Source organism: Capra hircus, chromosome 9, assembly GCF_001704415.2.
Source record: "Capra hircus breed San Clemente chromosome 9, ASM170441v1, whole genome shotgun sequence".
Classification (NCBI taxonomy): domain Eukaryota; kingdom Metazoa; phylum Chordata; class Mammalia; order Artiodactyla; family Bovidae; genus Capra; species Capra hircus.
Window position 1 is genome coordinate 17,207,040 of NC_030816.1, and position 17,808 is coordinate 17,224,847.

Below are 17,808 nucleotides of genomic sequence, written 5' to 3' on the forward strand. Positions count from 1 at the left end.
CTGCATTGCAGGTGGGTTCTTTACCAGCTGAGCTGTCAGGGAAGCCTGTGGTGTTTGGCATATGCTTAAGTATAAGGAGCAAACTTTTCTAGGAAGGCTGTGGTACATTTTGATACATATTGTGTGAGGGATTTTCCTCCCTTTTATCCTAAAGTGAATGTGTTAGTGGCTAAAAAAGTTATTTAAATGTTTCAAATATAATTAAGTGTAAGGAATATTGGTTTACCATAAAAACATAATTAGTTTATTTTGCTTTCTTTGTCATCTATTCCATTAATTGCTAATAGCAATTTTATTAATAGTATATTTTTGAGACTTCTGTGAGGGAATTTTGCAGTTTCTAGCAAAAGCACACATGCATTTACCCTTTCATCCAGCCATCTCATTTATAGAAATCTATCCCAGAAATACACTGACAAAAATTTTGAAAATGCATGTGTACAGATATGTTTTATAGCATATAAGAGCATATAGTATAAGGACTGGGACGTCCCTGGTGGCTCAGTGGTAAAGAATCTGCCTGTCAATGCAGGAGACACATGTTCAATACCTGGATCGGGAGGATTCCCTGGAGGAAGAAATGGCAATCCACTCCAGTGTTCTTGCCAGGGAAATCGCATGGACAGAGGAGCTTGGCAGGCTACAGTCTATAGAGTTGCAAAAGAGTCGGCCATGACTTAACAGCTAAACAACAACAGTAACTATAAAAAGACTAGGAATAATACACGTGTCTGTAAATAGGGACTTGTTGAGTTAGTTATGGTTTATCTACAGGGTAGTACTATGCAGTTATAAAACTGAATAAGAAATACCTCTGTATATTGCCATGGAGTGATACTCAGGATCTTTTGTTAAGAGAGATAAAGGTGGAGACCAAAAACAAAAAAGTGTTTAGAATATTACTATTTATATGGAAAAGGGTGGGAATATAATACAAGTTCAAATGTGCTTGTATTAAAAAATGAAAGAATGTATCATATTTTGTTAAGTGATTGCTTATAGGGATAAGTAAAGAATGAGCTGAAGAGTCAGGAAATATACCTTACTTTGGAGTCATTTAAATAGTTCATATCATAAATACATATAATTAAATGAACCTAACGGTACCTACTTGACAGTATAACCTTGTAAGAAGCACTTTAATTTTTTAACCATTTTTAAAGTATAGTAATTTTTCAATGTGTTAATTTCAGATGTATGTCAAAGTAATTCAGTTATATATATATATGTTATTTTTAGAATCTTTTCCATTATAGGTTGTTACAAGGTATTGAATATAGTTCCCTGTGCTCTCTAGTAGGTCCTTGTTATTTATCTATTCAATATATAGTGGTGTTTATATGTTAATCCCACACTCCTAATTTATCTCCCACACACCCTTATTGTGTCCTCTGGTAACCAGAGAAAGTTTGTTTTCTATGTCTTATTCTCTGTTATGTAAATAATTTCATTTATATCACTTTTTTAGATTCCACATATAAGTGATATCTTATGATGGTTGTCTTTCTCCAGCTTCCCTGAGTATGATACTCTCTAGGTCCACCCATGTGCTGCAAATAGCATTATTGCATTCTTTCTTTATGACTCATAGTCCATTGTGTATACATACACCACATCTTCTTTATCTATTCATCTCTAGACACTTAAGATGCTTCCATGTCTTGGCTATTGTAAATAGTGCTGCAGTGATCATTGAGGTGCATGTGTCTTTTTGAATTAGAATTTTCTTCACATATATGTGCAAGAGTAGGATTGCTAGATCATATGGTAACTCTGTTTTTAGTTTTTACAGAGCCTCTATACCGTTCTCCATAGTGTCTGTACAAATTTACATTCCCACCAACAGTATAGGAGGGTTTCTTTTTCTCCACACCCTGAAAGGCACTTAATTTTTTTTTAAGGCACTTTAAAACATAGGCATTTGACTGTACATGCCAAGTGATATGTTGTCTAAATGACAAAGAAAACAATAGAAATATTACTGTTTTAAGTATTCATGTTGCTTATGGTAGTGCTGGTATTATTCTGGATTCTTATTTTTGTCTTGTTCAGTAAATGAAACAAAAAACTGATACCATTGATAACTCAGATCTTCAGTTTGTTTTAATGAAAGCACAGATATAATATATAGCAATTTATGATGTGTTTTATCTTAAAAGCTTTAAGGGAAACCTGTAGAGGAAAATGGATTTCAGAGACATGTCAATCAATCCAAATTTTGAAACTGTGATGGCTCTGGTTTATATAATGCTTTCTTCCTATTGTGTGTATTTGGAATAATTACATAATAAAAATGTTAAAGAAAAGAGTTCATCATGTCTGTTTGGATATGTATTATTTCTTTTGTCCTGTTAGAGCCCTAGACTATCAGCTAATGTGTAGATCATTTCATCTTATAAAAATAGAGCATCTATTTGCTTAAGGTTTAAAAGGCATAACTCATAGTTTAGCATTCTTCCAGGGATATAGTGTTTTGAATTCTATCACAATTGAATAATTCTGGAATATTTTGCTCATGTAATAGCAGTAGCTGGTATAGTTTCTGCCAAATGAAGAAGCTCATATATTTAAAAGGTATATGTCTCCTCTTTAAGTGCAAGTTCTGTTCGGACAGGGACTAAATGTATTTTGTTCACTTAAGAATTATAATAATGCTTGTTGTATATTAGGTACATAAGTGTTTGTTAAATGAATAATAAACATCTGTACCTTTCTTATAGAATAACATATACATAGCACTTGATATATTTTCAAAATGCTTTCAGTTATAATCTTTCATTTTTCCTCTCTTAAATTTCCCACATGTTGAAAAGGCTGGTATTATTCTCCATTTGGGGCTTCCCAAATGGTGTAGGTAAAGAACCTGCCTATCAGTGAAGAAGATGTAAGAGCTGCTTGTTCAATCCCTGGGTTAGGAAGATCCCCTGGAGGAGGGCATGGCAAGCCACTCCAGTATTCTTGCCTGAAAAACCCCATGGACAGAGGAGCCTGACGGGTTATTGTCCATAGGGTTGCAAAGAGTTGGCTGCGACTGAAGTGACTCAGCACACACGCACAGTCTCCATTTAATGAAAAAAACAAAACAAAACATAGAAAATAGTGCTTGAATGTTGTGTAAATCCCAGAAAATTGCAGTTGCTTTAGAAACCATGTATAATAAATAAGTAATTACAGATTTGGGGACAACTTCCTTTTAACCAATATGGATAAAGCTTTATGAATAAGTAAATATTTTGAATAAAAAATATTTTGTATTTGTTTGAATCATAAAATTGGTAGGTTTAAAGGTCAAAATGAGTCAGTGGTCAACAGTTTCACACCTTTCAACCTGTAGAATAGTCAGACCAACTAGAAAGAAGATGGGAACTGTTATCCCTTCATCATTATCAACTTGCTAGTCACCCATGAAGCTGACAGCTGAATGGGGACTGATTTCTCTGGCTGCCCAGATCATTTGCATTAATTTTCATTCTTCAATTGTTTCTCTTTATTCATTCATCTAGAATCTTTCATTTTCATTAACAAAGTGTGGCCCTTGGTTGACTAGTATTTATAGTATTTATAGTGACAAAGCATGAACAGAACCCTGGCAGCAGTGCATTAGGGAATTAAAAGAGCCATTGACTGCTTCAACCCATCTAGTCAAGGAGGAGCAAGAGTTACATCCTCCCCAGTGCAGCAGAGCCATACTGTGTAGATATTTGATTGGGCAGTGGAAGTTTGGTAATTAACTTTGCGTGCCAACCTGCTCTCCAGGTCCAGATCTAGGAGAAGAATCCTATTGCTGCCAAATGAAATTTAAAGTTAGGACCAAAAATAAATATATCCTGTCCATTGACAAATACTATATGTTCATATGTATATATTCAAATTCAATATTGAGTTAACCTATGGCTCTATAAAAATATTTTAGAACATAATAGAAGGGAACATATTTGTAAAGAAAAATCTGATCCTGAGAACAGAATTACAGTTAAAAAAAAATACTTGGTTATATATAGGTGGCATTATCAATAATAAGAAATATGACCAGAAGATGAGAAAAAAAATATGCCTATAATAGCTGAAATTAAAATGTTAATGGTTGACTTGAGTAATGATGTATGGAAAACAAAAAATGTAAGATCATCTGATACGGGATTTGTTGTTCAGTCACTAAGCCATGTCTGACTCTTCACGACCCCATGGACTGCAGCATGCCAGGCTCCTCTGTCCTCCACTGTCTCCCACAGTCTGTCCAGATTCATGTCCAGATTCACCTGTCCATCAGGTGGCCAAAGTGTTGGAGCTTCTGCTTCAGCATCAGTCCTTCAGTGAATGCTCAGGATTGATTTCCTGACAGGTTAGATCTCCTTGTAGTCCAAGGGACTCGCAAGTATCTTCTCCAGCACCACAATTCGAAAGCATCAGTTCTGAGGCACTCGGCTTTCCTAATGGTCCAACTCTCACACTTGTACATGACTACTGAAAAAACCATAGTATACTCCCTGCAAAAAAAAAAAAAAATTCATATGTTGAAATTCTAAGCCTCAGTACCTCAGAATGAGGCTGTATTTGGATATAGAGTCTGTAAAGCAGTGCGTGTGTGCTGAGTCACTTCAGTCGTCTGACTCTTTGTGATCCCAAGGGCTGTAGTCTGCCAGGCACTTCTATCCATGGGATTCTCCAGGCAAAAATACTGGAGTGGGTTGCCATGCCCTTCTCCAGGGGATCTTCCCAACCCAAGGATTAAACACATGTCTCTTATGTCTCCTGCATTGGCAAGCAGGTTCTTTACCACTAGTGCCACCTGGGAAGCTTTAAAGGGGTTATTAAGTTACAATGAGGTCATTAAACTTAATTATAAGGTCACTGAAATGGGCTTCCCTGGTGGCTCAGACAGTAAAGAATCTGCCTGCAGTGAGGGAGGCCTGGTTCAGTCCCTGGGTTAGGAAGATCCCCTGGATGAGGGCATGGCAACCCACTCCAGTATTTTTGCCTGGAGAATCCCCATGGATGGAGGACACTGGCAGGCTACATTCATGGGGTTACAGAGTCAGACACTACTGAGTGACTAAGCACAGCACAGAGGTCATTAGGGTGGGTCTGAATTCAATATTACCATTATCCTTACAGGAAGTAATTTGGATACCAGACATGTACAGAGGGAAGACCTCTGTTCAATGAAATGTGAAAATGTAGGGAGAAGATGGCCATTTACAAGCCAAGAAGAGAGGCCTCAGAAGAAACCAACCCTGCCAGTACCTTGATCCTGGACTTCTCCAGAATTATGAGATCAATTTCTGTTAAGTCACCCAGTGTGTTACCTTGTTATGACAATCTTAAACTAATACCCATGTTAAAGGCAGTTAAAAGCAGAATCAACATTCCCCCCAAATTGAGTCAGGGATATAAAAGCAAAGTTTAGAAACTATTGGCGAATGTATTTTTTAAAGGTCAACACAATAGAACAAAAAAGGAAAATTTGTGTGTGTCTTCTTTATCTTTGTATGACAGATTGAGATATGCTGCTATATCTGTTCCCATTCCTCCCTCCTCACCCCTAAAAATCAAAACTGTAGTGAAGAGAAGTTAAATAAAAGAAAATTCTCCTCAGTGGTAATTTTTAAGTCATAAATGAAAATTAAAATATTTGAAAGTAATTGTCTCAGTTTCCCAGGACTGTCATATCAAAGTACCACGAACTCAGTAGCTTAAACAACAGCAATTTATCATCTCACAGTTTGAGAGGATAAGTGTTGGCAGGGCTGTGTTCACTTAGACAGCACTGAGAAAGAACTGTTCGCTGCCTCTTTCCTCTCTTCCGGTAGCCACCGATATGCCTCAGCTTAGAGATACATCGCTCCAATCTTCTGTCTGCACGTGACAGTCTCCACATGTGTCTTTTGAGGGCCTGCCCGCTGTGTGTTCACATTTTCAGTTTATTTGATATAAGGCATGTTGGAATAAGGCTCAGCCTAACGACCTCATTTTCACTTGATTACCTCTTTAAAGACTCTGTTTTCAAATAATGTCACATTCGTAGGTCTCGGGAGTTAGGACTTTGACTTATTTTGGGGGGAGAGATACAATTCCACCCATAACATTAATGTACCAAAACATTAGCAATGGTAATCACTGTATCATTTTTAAAATTTTTCTATTTTTTAGTAGGCGTATATTGCTTTTATAATCTGAAAAATGTTTTTCAGAAAGTAAAACAAATGATTTTTGTAAAAAGTCTCATTTTTGAATTCTGTACATTAGCTCTCAGTTTCTATGTTATATAATTCGGGTTGATTTAAATTGTTTTATTATTCAGCAAGAGTCCATCTGCATTAATGTAACATTTAGCAATCTGTCATCTGCATAATTATACATCTGTGATTCTAGGTAGGATAGAAGATGCTCCCATTTCTGAATTAAAATAGTCTCAGCATTTGTTATCTGAAGAGAGCAGACTGGTGTTATAGGTAAGAGAAGGACAATACGAATCAAGAAGGCATTTAGCAATAGCATAGGAACAGTATGAACACCATCAGTTAATCCCTAAGTCCTGAGTCCCAAGCCCATTAGAGTTTTCTCACACATTAGGCAAGTAGGTGAGGCATCCTTATATCCTTATTAGGCTTCTTGTACTCAGACAGTATATTTTGATTGAATGGTTTTTTGTGAGTTACTGAGTACTGCTTTTTAAAAGTCAAAATGGCTTTCTAATGACCTAACTTTTTTTTTTTTCCCTAGATTTGCATGCAGTGGATAACTCAGTGTTTTTGGAATTATTTAGATTGGATAGAAATCTGCCATTACATTGCGACCTGTGTTTTTCTTGGTCCAGATTATCAAGTGTATATCTGTATAGCTATATTCAAACATCTTCAACAAGATATTCTACAGCACACTCAGACTCAAGATCTGCAGGTTTTCCTAAAAGTGAGTAACTTTATTTCTAGAGGAAAAATTTTGGTTGAAAGTTGTCAACTTTGATGGGGTGCCTAGTGCCAGATATTTTTCTGTATGCTCATGCAATCCTAAAAACAACCTTGAGAGGTAGGTATTATTATCTTTATTTTAGAGATGAGGAAACAGGTATTAAGTACATTGCCCAAGATTTTACAGCTGGTGAATGCTGCTGAACTGTGATGGGGCTGGGATATGAAGTTAAGCTGTCTGGCTACAAAATTTTGCTTTTAACCAGTATGCTGTGCCTAAAGGACTTTTTTTTTTTAATACTCCTGTATCTTATTTAGCTAATAAAAGTTCAAGTTACTATGTGTTAATACACAGCTTTGAAACTTTAAAAAAAATGTAATTTCTTATACCTTCATACTCTATTTTTCTAAATTTTAAAATATTTTTTGAAAGGTTTCCATGAAAGAATCTATCTTAACACTGTTTTTAAAGTCATTATTATATAGAAGTACAGAAGTTAATATTTTAAAGCAAGATCTAATAGCTTTCTTTCTCACAATAATCTGACTTTTGAAACTCTGGACTTTGGAAAATATATATAAATACCTCCCTATGTGTGATTCTTGCTGTAAATCCAACTTTGTTTTAAGTTTAAATATTTCCTTGAATTTAAAGTATATTTCCGCCAGTCTATGTCTGATGCAGGATACAGCATGCTTGGAGCTGGTGCATGGGGATAACCCAGAGAGATGTTATGGGGAGGGAGGTGGGAGGGGGGTTCATGTTTGGGAACGCATGTAAGAATTAAAGATTTTAAAATTTAAAAAATAAAAAAATAAATAAAATTAAAAAAAAAAAAAAGAAAACCTGTTCTCAAGCAAAGTCATTAAACTCATTCACACTGAGGTGTAAATGGGAAAAAAAAAAAAAAGTATATTTCCCGTCCCCTGCTACCCTCAGATACATATGCATACATATATACACTTACCCCAGAACCAACATTTGTCATATGTAGCTTTTTTCTAGGTGGACAAATAATTTCCATGTGAATTAATTTTATTTTTATTATTTATTGTTAGATTTTTTTTCAGTTATTTTTCTTTTTTTGTTTCTCATTTATTTACTTTTATTAAAGGGTAATTGCTTTACAGAATTTTGCTATTTTCTGTCAAACCTCAACATGAATCAGCCATAGGAATATATATGTCCCCTCGCTTTTGAGCCTCCCTCCCATCTCCCTCCCTATCCCAACCCTTCAGGCTGACACAGAGCCCTGTTTCAGTTTCCTGAGACAGACAGCAGATTCCTGTTGGCTATCTATTTCACATATTGTAGTGCAAGTTTCCTTGTTGCTCTTCCCAAACACCTCACCTTCTCCTCCCCTCTCCCCATGTCCATGAGTCTATTCTCTTTGTCTGTTTCTCCATTGTTGCCATTTTTCTAGATTCCATATATATGTGTTAGAATATGGTATTTATCTTTCTCTTTCTGATTCACTTGTCATTTGATGATGTCTTTTGTAAGTAAATCTCATTGATCATTTAAGATTGATAAACTGTCAAGCATTTTTATTTCATTAATACTAAATCCAAAAGGTCTCAAACTTCCTACATGTATCATAGAACTATGATCTTAGAAACATTCTTAATGAAATAAAGTATAACACAACAATGGTCATACAAGCAGAAGGAAAAGTTAGGTAGAAAAAAAAAATTATCTGTAAACGGTAATTTGGAGAACAGGGATGGTTAAGTAAGTGAGAATTATATTGAGGACAAAATATGGGTTCCTTTTCAGTAAGGGGCATTTTCATTAGTTGCAGTGGTCAGTTAAAGGGATTTCAGGGCCTAAAATTTCCCAAAATACTTACGTTTGAATGCCTCCTTACCTATAATTATCTAATCTCTTATCCTACTTTAGTTTCTTTTATAGTGTCTGTCACTGACTGAAATTATTTTAGATATATTTTTGTCAGTCTTCCCCAGTATAATGTGTAAGCTCCACAAGGATTGTGATTCTGTCTATCTCCGTTACTAGTGTATTTTTCAGTGCTTTAAACAGCACCTGGAACATAGCAGGTACTCAATAAATACTTGTTAGAGTAAACAAAGAATGTAAATAAATATAAAGGGAGAGATTAATGGACTTAATTTTATTCACATTGAATAACAAAAATTATTAACAGCTTCCTTTCCACCAGAGGGGTGTCCATATATTTCATCATCTTTAAACCTGATAGATGCTGGTGATTATTGCAGTCTCACCTCTTCCTGATTGCTGCCAGGAAAAATAATAGAGTTTACAAATGATGACCTCTTTAAATATTTCCCAAACTCTATTATGCTCTAGGCATAATGCTATCAATTTAAAACTAAAGAATTTTAAAATGAGGGTTTTTTAAAGATAAAAGATTATCTTTACTAAGTCCTACTTAAATTACTAAAATTTTAATTGAATTGGCTTAAATCCAAAGTAAGAGCATGTTGGCAAAGAATTAATTTTAGCAGTTGTCCTGGAGCTAACCTTACTTCTTACTCCTGCTGTTTACATTCACCTGAGGTATTAGGAAAAATGCCTTTCTAATACCATGACTTCATGTTATTTTTTGTTTCCAGCAGATAGATCTTAGGGTCACTGATCTCTTTTATGAGCAGTTATTTTTCTTGTGAGATAAATTCCAGTGTACTCTGTTAAGTATGCATTTACATACACCATTAACTACTCCATTAAGCCCAGTTAAAATGTCTTCTTTGAAAAGTATGTAAACATACATACACTATTTTTCACTTATTCACATATTAACCAATAATGAAATTTCGATTAAGGAAGTGATTTTATTCTTCCTTTCCTCAGAAAATCCACCAAGTCAGAAAGACATAGGATTTTAAAAGTCCTCATTAAACTGTTGTTGTTATGGGGATTAAACCTTTGAAATTATGTTTTATACTTTCTGATCCAAAATCTCAGACTTGTACAAAGGAAAAAAAACATCAATAATTCTCCATATAGCTACATACCACAGCCATAATGATATTCTTATGTAGATTACATGTTATGCCCTGACTCTACATATTTAGTTAATGACTGTTTCTGAGAGGAAAGAGGACGTAGAGTAGTTCAGGGGACTTTTACTGTTTATTGTATATATTTATGAGGGCTCTTTTTTTTTTTTTAATTTTTGAAGAATGAGCCCCTACTTTTGTAATAAAGCTATTTTTAAGAAGGATATTAATCATTATATAAAAATAGATAGAACAAGCATCAACTGTGCTAAATGAGTTCAAATAATTAGACCCAGTTGAAATAGTTTCCAAAATATTGATAAACCACATACATGTTTTCAATTACAGTATTATCAGTTATTCTGAGAAACTTGAGAAAATGAGATGATTCCAGAAAATTGAAAATATGAAATTCTTTTCCTTGTTTGATTTCACGTATTGACAGAAAGAGATATGATAGAAGCATCGCTTTAGGAATAAAAGTGTCTCTGAAGCATATAGTATAGAGAAAATACCAACTCATTCTGTATTCACTTTGGTTTAGGCTCAAGATTTGAAATTAAGTAATTGAGTCTAGACTCATTGCTTGAATTTATGGTAACTCCCCGAATAATTCTTCATGATCAGTATATTAAAAAAGATGACTTGGAATTTCTTAACTAAGTTTCACCTAATTAAAAAAAACAAGCAGAATAACTTGTTTATATTTCCTAATTTGATTAAACCACTAAAAGATTAGATAAATGCCATGGGTGTTGTCTTTAAAAGGCAGTATCTTTTTAGACACAACAAAAATGTGGGTTGGATAATAAGAGCAGCTAAGTGCATTATTCTCACACTATGGCATTGGATAAATTACTGCTGAGCTAGAAGACAACTTCTAAAGATGTGCTGAAAATCTTAGTCCTTGAACCTAACATTTTTCTGTGACAGATGATAGTTCAGAAAATCTGTAGGCATCAAACTTTCAGAAACAAAAACATTTAACAAAATTAATTTTCTCAATATCTCAGACTTGAAAATCTAAAGTTGGGTTGGTTTGTTTTTTTAATGAATCTCTCTCTCTTTTTCTCTCTCACATGCATTCCCCCCACACACACACACATACATACAGACACACAAAAGCAAGTTTAGGTAGCCTTACTTTGATGGTATTTAAGAAGACCCACTGTTTTGGCAGACTAGCTATATTTCATTGCTTTCTGCATGCTAATAGGCTGGCAGTGATCTTGGTTTTAGTTTATGAATTCAACCCGGGGAAAAACATCACTGAAATGCCAGGTTGGGAAAAGATTGCCTTCCAGTGAAAATTAGGCTGTGAAGACTCAAAATACTTAATTAAAATGCTTCAAGTAAATCCTGCATATTACACAGAAATCAATTTATAATTATGTAAAAATCAGATTAATTTCATCCCATCAGTAAATTGTCAAGTGGGTTTTTCTGTTGTTTCTACTTGCAGCTGTGGTTACTCGAACATGTTGGCATAAGAAATAGAGATCAGACTGAAGGAAAAAAAAAAAAACACAACTAATTGTATAGTAAGCTCTTAAAAGGCAGAAGTGTTTATAGTATTAAAAATAATTCACCATCTGAAGGAACAGATGCAGGATATTCAGTGTGTTATTCAACTGTGGTTTTCAGTTAGGTTTTTTACCTTCACCTTACATTATTTGAGCCCACCTCAAGTTAAATTCTGCCAGTCTGTATAAGTTTGGGCATGTTGCTTACCTCCATATGCCTAATTTTTCTCATATGTTAATTGAGTATGAAATATTATCTATCACTTAGAGTTGTGGAGGAATGAAATGAGGTGATATCTGTGAAATACTTGTACAACATTATCTGGTACATTGCAAGTGCTTTAAAAAAAAACTGGTGACTTGTTTCTCCATCTCTGTTCATACTCCTTTTAGTGAGCCCATCCATGCTTAACATTATAAATTTGTAGTGCAATCAAGAAAATCTAGCTCAATCATTTCAGAGAATGTAGCTTAACGAAAACATTCTGACCACCGTTGATGCTGTGAATGCTTACTGAATGACAGGCACTGGGCAAAAGGATTGCTCATCCACTCACTGACCCTGTCCAGCATCTGTGTTCCAAGCATCGTTCTAGTTACAAGATAGGCCATGGCCTACTGCATTGACTTTAACGTTTTACTTATTACTGTTGTTCAGTCACGAAGTCATGTCTGAGTCTTTGTGACCACATGGACTGCAGCACATCAGGCTTCCCTCTCCTTCACTCTCCCAAAGTTTGCTCAAACTCGTATCCATTGAGTCAGGGATGTCATCCAATCATCTCCTCCTATGTCATTCCCTTCCCTTCCTGCCTTCAATCTTTCCCAGCATCAGGGTCTTTTCCAGTGAGAAAGCTCTTCACATCAGGTGTTCAAAGTATTGGAGCTTCAGCTTCAGCATCACTCCTTCCAACGAATATTCAGGGTTGATTTCCTTTCGGATTGACTGGTTTAATCTCCTTGCTGTCCAAAGAACTCTCAAGAGTCTTCTCCAACACCACAGTTCAGAAGCATCAGTTCTTTGGCACTCAGCCTTCTCTATGGTCCAACTTTCGCACCCATACAGGACTACTGGAAAAACCATACCTTTGACTATATGGATCTTTGTTGGCAAAGTGATGTCTCTGCTTTTTAATATGCTGTCCAGGTTTATAATAGCTTTTCTTCCTAAAATCAAGCATCTTTTAATCATGGCTGCAGTCACTGCCTGCAGTAATTTTGGAGACCAAGAAAATAAAATCTGCCACTGTTGCCATTTTTTCCCCATTTAGTTCTACTAGTAGATAAACAATGTGTGAATGAATATATAATATCTCAGGTACTGATAGATCTTAAATATAAAGAAATCAAACATGGTAAGGGAGTCAGAGAGTCAGATTCATAAGTGCTATTTAGATAGAGTCTAGTGAAGGCTGCTGTGAGTGGGTAATCAGAGACTGAATGAAGCAAAGGAAAAAGGAAAGCAATGGAAAGACTTCTGTGCAAAATCCTTCTAAATGAGAAGAAAGGCAAGTGTAAATGCTCAGAGAATGTAGCTTAACAAAAATATTCTGCCCACCAAGTGGGCTTGGCCCACTTATAAAGTGTTGAGATGACCACTGTGGCCAAAACAAGGTGAGCGACTAAGAATGGTCAGGGATGAGGCAGGAATCAGATCACATAAGGCTTTCTAGTTCACGGTAAAGAGTTAAGAAAACACAGTTTATGTTGTTATTGTCTATATATACAAGTGAAAAATTGAGGCTTAAAGAATCTGTAAACTTTCCCAGGTAAAACTAACTAACACAGGTGAGTTTGAACCCATTTTGGTCTGAATCCAAATTCTATGCCGTTTCTGCTGCTGCTGCTGCTAAGTTGCTTCAGTCGTGTCTGACTCTGTGCGACCCCAGAGACGGCAGCCCACCAGGCTCCCCCGTCCCTGTGATTCTCCAGGCAAGAACACTGGAGTGGGTTGCCATTTCCTTCTCCAATGCATGAAAGTGAAAAGTGAAAGTGAATATGCTCAGTCGTGCCTGACTCTTAGCGACCCCATGGACTGCAGCCTACCATGCTCCTCCGTCCGTGGGATTTTCCAGGCAAGAGTATTGGGTTGGGTTGCCATTGCCTTCTCCAATGCTCTTTCTAGTGTATCCCTAACTAATCTGTTTACTTTAAAAAAAAAAAAAAAACCGACCCTAAATTCAGTGGGCTTTCTAATTAAATGCTCTCACTAGTAAAAGGAAACCAGTGGATACATACTTGAAACTAGATTCTGTGTACAAAGGAGAGAAGGAAGCTGCATATATGCCATATTGTATAATATTGAATACACACACAACATTGTGGTTTAGGATGGTAATTTTTAATACTTTTTTCATGGTTCAACATTTGAAACTCAACATTAATGAAAAGAGCAAATCATTTAAGGCACTTCAGTTGAAAATCCAGTGCATAGAAAAAGAGAACGCAATATGTTCAAAATGAACTCCCCAACCAAGATATAAATTGTCCCAGAAGTAATTTATTAAAAAGAAAAAACTTGAATAGAGTACTGTCTGTGTAAAATGTGATAATGTTACCTTATATAATTGTATATGTCTGCCTATTTAAAGAATAAGGGAATTCTTATTTTTATCCACAGTCCAATATACTTAGGTCTATAAATAAAAAGATAATAAAACAGTATTCTGAGGAAATGGCCCCTTTATAACTTGAATGATTGGCTGGCAGTCTAAGTGGTCATAATTACAAAGAAAAGTAATTCACTAAAAGGCAATTAGAGAATATTTAAGATAAAATCGGAGAAGGCAATAGCACCCCACTCCAGTGGTGAATCCCAGGGACAGCGGAGCCTGTTGGGCTGCCGTCTATGGGGTCGCACAGAGTAGGACACGACTGAAGCGACTTAGCAGCAGCAGCAGCCAGTACTCTTGCCTGGAGAATCCCATGGATGGAGGAGCCTGGTGGGCTGCGGTCCATGGGATCGTGAGGAGTCGGACACGACTGAGCGACTTCACTTTCACTTTTCCCTTTCATACATTGGAGAAGGAAATGGCAACCCACTCCAGTGTTCTTGCCTGGAGAATCCCAGGGACGGGCGAGCCTGGTGGGCTGCCATCTATGGGGTTGCACAGAATCGGACACGACTGAAGCAACTTAGCAGCAGCAGCAGCAAAAGCAGGATAAAATGGAAAATATTCCACTTCGAAGACAAAGTGGAATCCAGAGGTTCTGAAATTTTATTCAGAATTAATATTGCCTGTGAATTTTAAATCTATATAATTTAAAGACATTTCTTTTAAAATTAATATTTTATATTTCTCTTATGAAACAAGGCCTTAATAACCTTATTTGCCATTTTTATGGGTGTCTCTTCAATATAGTTATCAGAGTATTTTCTCTTTATTTTAGTATTAATGTCTAAAATGGGAGCCACAATTTAAAAAACATGTTTTAAGGAAAAGGTATTTTTAAACAAAGTAATAGCTATGGTTCTCCATAGGTAGTTTTTATTTTTAAACTAAAGTGGAGCAATAATTAAAAGATGTTAAAGTAGGTTTTACTTACTTTTGCTCAGGAAGAATTATTAGCGCTATTTTTCAAATGCGGTGATTTCCTATTGTAATTCACATATAATGAACAATAAGCATTCTTTTAAAAATCATAAATATGCACAAAGACAGTTTTTCTGTCATTAAGGTTTTTTTCTTCTAGTTAGAATAACACATTACTATAATTCTTTTCCAACTTAGGTATAGTTTTAGTGAAGGGGTGATTAATGTCAAATCACACATAATTTAAATAGTTCCATGACTACAACAGTTAAAGTGAATTCTTGAATAGCAAGATTAGTCTTACTTCATTCCTACTTTTACACCAAAGAAAAAAATGAAATATGTTTGATAGAGAAATTTACAAAGATGTAGTATTTCTGCTCTTCTTAAGATGAACATCTTCCTTTTGATTCAGTTGCTTATACATAAAACTGGAAATATGATATATACCTTAGCTGCTAATGTTTTAGAACAGAGACCTGTCTCATTCATCTTTGGGTCTTCACTGTATAACCAAGAACCTTACATACAATAAGGGAATGAATGAGGTTAATGAATGAAGAAATGGATAATGTCACAAGTATTTTAAAATTAAGAGTAGTTCAAATTTTTACATTCAAAGGTATTAACTCTTAAGGTATAATCTTATTCATCTAATTTAACATCTAATTTTCTTAGTATGATATCAGTTTTATAGATCACTAAGAATGCTTCTGTTTTTAAGGTACCAATTAACTTATCTCTCAGATTATCCAGATTTTTGGTAATATGTGGCAAGTAATATACTCTTCTCCCAAGTTATCTGTGAACTATTACTAATCTAGTCATCACTAGTGACATCTGAGGCCTTTAAAAACATGCATTCTTTTTTTGGCTGTATCATGTGGCTTTGGGGATCATAATTCCCCAACCAGGGATCAAACCCTTAACCCTTGCATTGGAAGTATGGAGTCTTAATAACTGGACTGCCAGGGAAATCCCTAAAAACATCCATTCTTACTGAGAATTTGTGATATTTTCCTAGTACCCTACATTTATGTCTCTCATCTACAAACTGATTTGTCTCTAAACACTGTATTTGGTATATGATAATATATTATCTTTAATTCTTTTGAATTGTTTGTATTTATTGTTAGTAGTTTTTGCCTTTAAGCTGTTATCTCCAGAAAGGCATGAATTGTCAAAATTTTTTTTAACATCCAAAATTTCTAACATGTTACATTGAATCAAGGATCAAGTTTCTTTTGCAGAATTTTGTTGTTGTTACTTTGAAAGGTTGGCATTCCACAGCTAGTATTTGGAGATACTAAAATAAAAATAGCCCTAAAATTTCCTAAAAGTGTATAAGATTCTAAATGGATGCTTTGTTATTTTTCATTCTTGAGTGCCACATTTGGGACACTAGCCATTAAATTCCAAATTAGTATAGATATGCATAATACCAACATTATGAATTACAGACTGCTGGAGATTTTATGAACGTAGCTGTAGAATAGATATTCCATGTAATATTTTAAGTGTTCTTTGATAAGCTTTAAAGTCTTTACTAATTACAGATGTAAGCAATCATTCTATAATTGGAACTATTATATCTAAAACATTAGGAAGGTTTCATTATCTAAGTGTTTTTTGTTGTTGTTGTTAGCTATAAAGCAGTTTTGGTTTTGAAAACAGACAACCTAGTTATCACAAGGACATGGTTTTTTGCTATCATATATATACATATATATATATATACACACACACACATATATATATATAGCTTACTAAATAAAAAGCATTTACTAGCAACATAAATAAAATGATGTATCAACTGTTTAAAACCCATTAACTTAGAACTGTGTGTCTTTCCCAAGCAAATGAATGTCTCTTTATATCTTTTGACAGGAAGAAGCACTGCATGGGTTTCGAGTGAGTGATTACTTTGAATACATGGAAATTTTGGAACAAAACTACCGACCAGTGTTGCTGAGAGACATGCGGAACATTAGAGTGCAAAGCACATAGATCATGGAACACACAATTTATTTTTATGTTTATTTTTAAAGGAAACAAGGATTTGATTATTTTCTGTGTCCAGAACAACGTATGCTTTGTGAATACACAATACTATAGATCAGTACTGAGAGTTTTTGAATATAATAATATATTCAAGTAGGTATCACCTCAAAGTGATTTTTGTAAGTTTGTTGTTATGTAAGATTGTTTTGGCTTTCCCTGGTGGCTCAAACAATAAAGAATCTGCCTGCAATGCAGAAGACCTAGGTTTGGTCCCTGGGCTGGGAAGATCCCCTGGAGACAGGAATGGCAGCCCATTCCAGTACTCTTGCCTGGAGAATTCTATGGGCAGAGGAGCCTGGCAGGCTACAGTCCTTCGGATTGCAAAGAGTTGGACATGACTGAGCAACTAACACAAGGTTGTTTTATAATCAAATCCAGCTTATTTATAGTTCTTTATGTTTAAAAGTTAACCTTAACCTACATTTCCTTCTTCCCAGGATGATTAATTTTTTTTTTTTCAATGAGCTTGGATATGCCGCTTTCAATAGCAACATTACTGTAAATAGCTACTATCCAAAGAGAGTCCATGGAGATAAGACAGTTGCTTTCTTTGTTTTTATGTCTGTACATATAAAAGAAAATAGGCAAAACCATAACTGCTTATTTTACATACAGAGGAACAAATCATATTTATCGTGAAAAGTGGTAGGAAAATTATTTTTGTCAGGCGTAATTGTTTTTCTAGGAATTGCTTTTGACACCTATATCAATTTATAATTTTTAATGTGAAATGTAGTCTCAACATGGTTCATTTAAAAGATAGATTGATTATTTCATACTGGTATGCATTTAACACTC

The 17,808-nt window shown here is 35.0% G+C and overlaps 1 protein-coding gene across 2 annotated transcripts in view; it reads left to right on the plus strand.

The window, feature by feature from the left end:
• TBC1D32 (TBC1 domain family member 32) overlaps positions 1-17,253 on the plus strand; it is a 193,378-nt gene extending 176,125 nt beyond the window's left edge. For both annotated transcript variants that reach the window (XM_018053005.1, XM_018053006.1), the window contains 2 exons: positions 6,724-6,912; positions 16,837-17,253. In XM_018053005.1, coding sequence (XP_017908494.1) covers positions 6,724-6,912; positions 16,837-16,956 — 309 coding nt within the window. In that variant the 3' untranslated portion in view covers positions 16,957-17,253. The remainder of the gene's footprint in view (positions 1-6,723; positions 6,913-16,836) is intronic.